General features: G+C 32.3%; 1 protein-coding gene across 1 annotated transcript; it reads left to right on the top strand.

The window, feature by feature from the left end:
• The first annotated feature begins 607 nt into the window (after positions 1 to 607).
• Positions 608 to 2,138, top strand: LOC133306415 (uncharacterized). Its single transcript, XM_061506730.1, has 2 exons — positions 608 to 775; positions 1,611 to 2,138. Exons 1-2 carry the CDS (start codon positions 608 to 610, stop codon positions 2,136 to 2,138), a joined length of 696 nt encoding a protein of 231 aa, XP_061362714.1.
• The last annotated feature ends 249 nt before the right edge of the window (positions 2,139 to 2,387 follow it).

Raw genomic sequence — 2,387 nt, forward strand, 5'->3', positions numbered from 1 at the left:
TTAATTATATAAGTAATCATTACCAATAAATTCTTTATCCTAAATGATGCTGAATTTGACTAAAAGATATTTGGTTAAATTTTTAGAAAAAGTAATTTTATCGTGACAAAAATCTTCACATTCTACAATAAAAAAGAGATCAATACCATTTAAATGGGTGGGAATATCCGTGGAACAAACAAAATAAAATAAAATAAAATACGAAGAACTTATATATTGACATAAACTAAATTTTAAGTATTCAATATTCACGCCGTTTAATTTTAAATTGAAAAACGAATGGTGATAAATTTGTAAGACCGTCGTGACATTGTTATAAAATGTGGAATTTTGGTAAACGCCAAATACCCTGTCTTTTTCAGGCTCGTAGAAACCAGGAACAAAATGTCTTGACGTTTCAGTCAACCGTCTCACTGCGTTCATTGAAATATACATGATTCCATAAGTAGCTACGTGAAGAGAATATGTCTCAAAGTAGCCATTAGGATCTCTCTCGCTCGCTCTCTCTCTCTATATATCTATAGATCTTATGTATATTCACACATATTAGAGAGCTGGGTACATTCAACTAGGTGACATTAAGAGGTTACCCTCGAGGTTTATATAAATGGAGTGGAGAAAATATTATATGGATCTGATGCTTGTGCCATTTGGGTTAGTGATCATCCTTGCATATCATGTATGGTTATGGCATAAGATTCGGACACAACCCTTCGCCACAATCTTTGGAATAGACGCTGATGGTCGGCGATTTTGGGTTCCTGCCATGATGAAGGTATGCTATTAGAGTTCTATATATACATATACAACTTTTTTTTTTGGTATCCTTATACAAATACACATTTATTATGACATGTGGGATCAACTTGTTTTATTTATTTTTTGAACTTACTAAGTAGTGTTTAGTTTTGCCTTTACAACGCCAACTCCTGTTTACTATGAAGAAAGTATAATTTATCTTTTGCGTGAATTTGTATTTTCATTTCATGTGACTTTAGTGAGAGGATATCAGTCTCAATAGACATGCAAATTAATAATAATAAGCGCTAAGAGAGAGAAAGCATTAAGATAAAAAAGAAATCACCGTTAAGGTCAGTTGTTCGGTAAGTTATGGTTTCCAGTGATCATGCTCTCATTATACCCTTACGCACTTTTGTAATTTTTACTCACTATTTAATTTATCCTTCCACCTTCAATACACTAGACCATGCTGTGGTTCATTGTTTTGTAATGTTCAAATACATGTATATTTTCCGGTAGGGTTTATCATTACTCTATTAATATGAGATAAAGTTATATCTAGCAACTTCAAAATTATGTGATTTTGGGGATTGAGGGAGTTAATGAAAGGTATTTTAATAAAATTTATATAGCAAAAACATACAAATTTTTTAAAATATCCTTCATTAATTCCCCTAACCTAAAAAGACATAATTTTGTAACTGTGAGAGATAATTTTGTCTCAAGTTGAAAATAGTAAAATAAAATAACATTCATATGTATATCAACGATTGTACCAGAACTGTCTCGCTGTTTATAATTATTTATATAACATTCATATGCTTTACTTATTCAGCATATTACTTACCAAATAAGATTTGAAGTTGCAGGATATTGACAAGAAGAACATAGTAGCAGTCCAATCTCTACGAAACGTAATCATGGGATCAACCCTTATGGCCACGACATCCATTCTCCTATGTGCTGGCCTAGGGACACTCATAAGCAGCACTTATAGTGTTACAAAACCAATCAACGAATCACTTTTTGGAGCAGATGTGGGATTTTTGGTGGCATTGAAATGTGCCACTCTTCTTACTATATTATCATTCTCATTTTTTTGTCACACACTATCTGTAAGGTTTGTGAGTCAAGTGAATATCCTCATTTGCACACCCCAAGATGTTAAGACTATGGTGACCCCAGAATATTTAACAGAGCTTTTGGGGAAGGCGACAATATTGAATATAGTGGGGAATAGGCTCTTCTATTCAGCACTTTCACTTCTACTTTGGATCTTTGGGCCTGTGTTAACTTTCTTAGCTTCAATGGCAATGGTACTTATACTATACAATCTCGATTTTGTGGCTGGGAATGGCAAAAGCAAAGTGGAGGATTCTATCGAGAATGACATTTGAGACCGAAACCATGTGTGCCAAAAGGAAAATATTGTTGATCATATGTAATATATATATACTTTATTATTTAGATAATTAAAATAATGTAATGAACGGTATTATGTGTTTTTAATAAATATTCTCAAGGCACAAGTTACTAACACCATTTTGATTATCAATGTTAGGGGTATAAATAGGCTATTTCTGAATTGATCCAACTTTATTTATGTAAAATATTTTGAGTTTGTTGTGATTTATTAGTCGAACTTA

This window comes from Gastrolobium bilobum, unplaced genomic scaffold, assembly GCF_033153095.1.
Source record: "Gastrolobium bilobum isolate Gb01-03AN ecotype WA unplaced genomic scaffold, APGP_CSIRO_Gbil_v1 utg119263, whole genome shotgun sequence".
Lineage (NCBI taxonomy): Eukaryota > Viridiplantae > Streptophyta > Magnoliopsida > Fabales > Fabaceae > Gastrolobium > Gastrolobium bilobum.